Here is a 1,314-nt window from a genome sequence, read left to right on the forward strand (position 1 = left end):
CAGGTTTTGTAGTCCCTAGAAAAGGATTCAAGCATTTAAGCTGGGCTACAAGCATTTGTGTCTGAATCAACTAATAGGTTGAAGTCTTAGCAGCAAATGCTACCCAACTGGGAGTTCCTAAGTTGTGTGGTCCCATCTAAATTACCCCCTAGAATTCCAAGGGAATGTCTGCTGTTCACCACAGCTGATAATGTCACCATCACAAAATGTACCGTGGCTTTTTTCCCTTCAGAAATAAGTATGTTCCTATTTGCCTAGAAATCCTACTTGTGAAGGAGAGGAAAGAGGGAGTAATATCTGGGTATGTTTCAGGTGGAAGCCAAGCTAATTGACAAACTGGATAGCCTCATGTCCGAAGGCAAAGGTGATGAAACATACCGTGAGCTCTTCAACAGTATGTGAGTAATGTATTTATCTCAAGTTGATTCTTTTAGGGGACTTGGTGTCAGTGCAGAGCTGCACGCTTCCACTGGTGCTGAGAGCTCCAAAGACAGCTTTGGTCTCATAGGAGGGCTTTGTCTTTGTGGAGAAATAAAGGATAGTTTCCTAACTCTGACAAATGGATCTTACTCTGTTGATGATTAAACATCTCTCCTTATATTAATCTCCGATTAGGACAGGTCGCATGTGTTACATAAAGAAATCTCGCTCTCTTCATGCCCAATGGTTTTTAAAATCTGGGTGTAAGGTAATGATTTTAAGCAAGGTTACGACTAGGAGAAGAAAAAGCTGGTACAATTGTAGTGTTTGTGTGCAGTGCTTTTCCAAACATGACATCCTTGGCTGCTTTGCTGTTGGGAAAATTCATCTAGTTTGCCTCTGTTCTTCGAACACTTGATGAAATCCGTCAATATTGATTGCTCACTGAGCATTATTAATTACTTCGTAAATGTCTCCTCCTAGAAGATCAGAGAGTCAAAGAATTTTTCATAAATGCTGTGTTTTGGGATTGAAATGGAGGATGGAGCAATATAGAGTGCTGGGGAGGGACTTTGAAGTTGTCCCTGCCAATGGAGAAGGAGCCTGGGTGGTGCAAATTGTTTGCCATTGGCTGCTAACCAAATGGTTGGCAGCTCGAACCCAGCCAGCAGCTCTGCAGAAGAAAAGGCCTGGGGATGTGCTTTCATAGGCGTGAATTGCATGCACCCTCTGTTCATCTCCTGCGTTGAAATGGACAGAGAGGACACATGAGAATGTTGTAGTGCTTTGGGGGGTTGCGGTTCTGGCACTTGTTTTTGTCCGGAGATCTGTATGGATGATCATCAATTTCAAGCCTAGTATACTGATAAAGTGTTTCATTTTGAAGGAAGAATT

The 1,314-nt window shown here is 42.5% G+C and overlaps 1 protein-coding gene across 1 annotated transcript in view; it reads left to right on the plus strand.

The window, feature by feature from the left end:
- Nucleotides 1-1,314, plus strand: part of DOCK4 (dedicator of cytokinesis 4) — a 353,512-nt gene that overhangs the window by 284,325 nt on the left and 67,873 nt on the right. The window contains exon 33 of the mRNA XM_007945030.1: nt 313-398. Within this exon, the coding sequence (XP_007943221.1) occupies nt 313-398 (86 nt within the window). The remainder of the gene's footprint in view (nt 1-312; nt 399-1,314) is intronic.

Source organism: Orycteropus afer, unplaced genomic scaffold (assembly GCF_000298275.1).
Source record: "Orycteropus afer afer isolate SDZICR_OR568_19922 unplaced genomic scaffold, OryAfe1.0 scaffold00007, whole genome shotgun sequence".
In the NCBI taxonomy this organism is placed as follows: Eukaryota; Metazoa; Chordata; class Mammalia; order Tubulidentata; family Orycteropodidae; genus Orycteropus; species Orycteropus afer.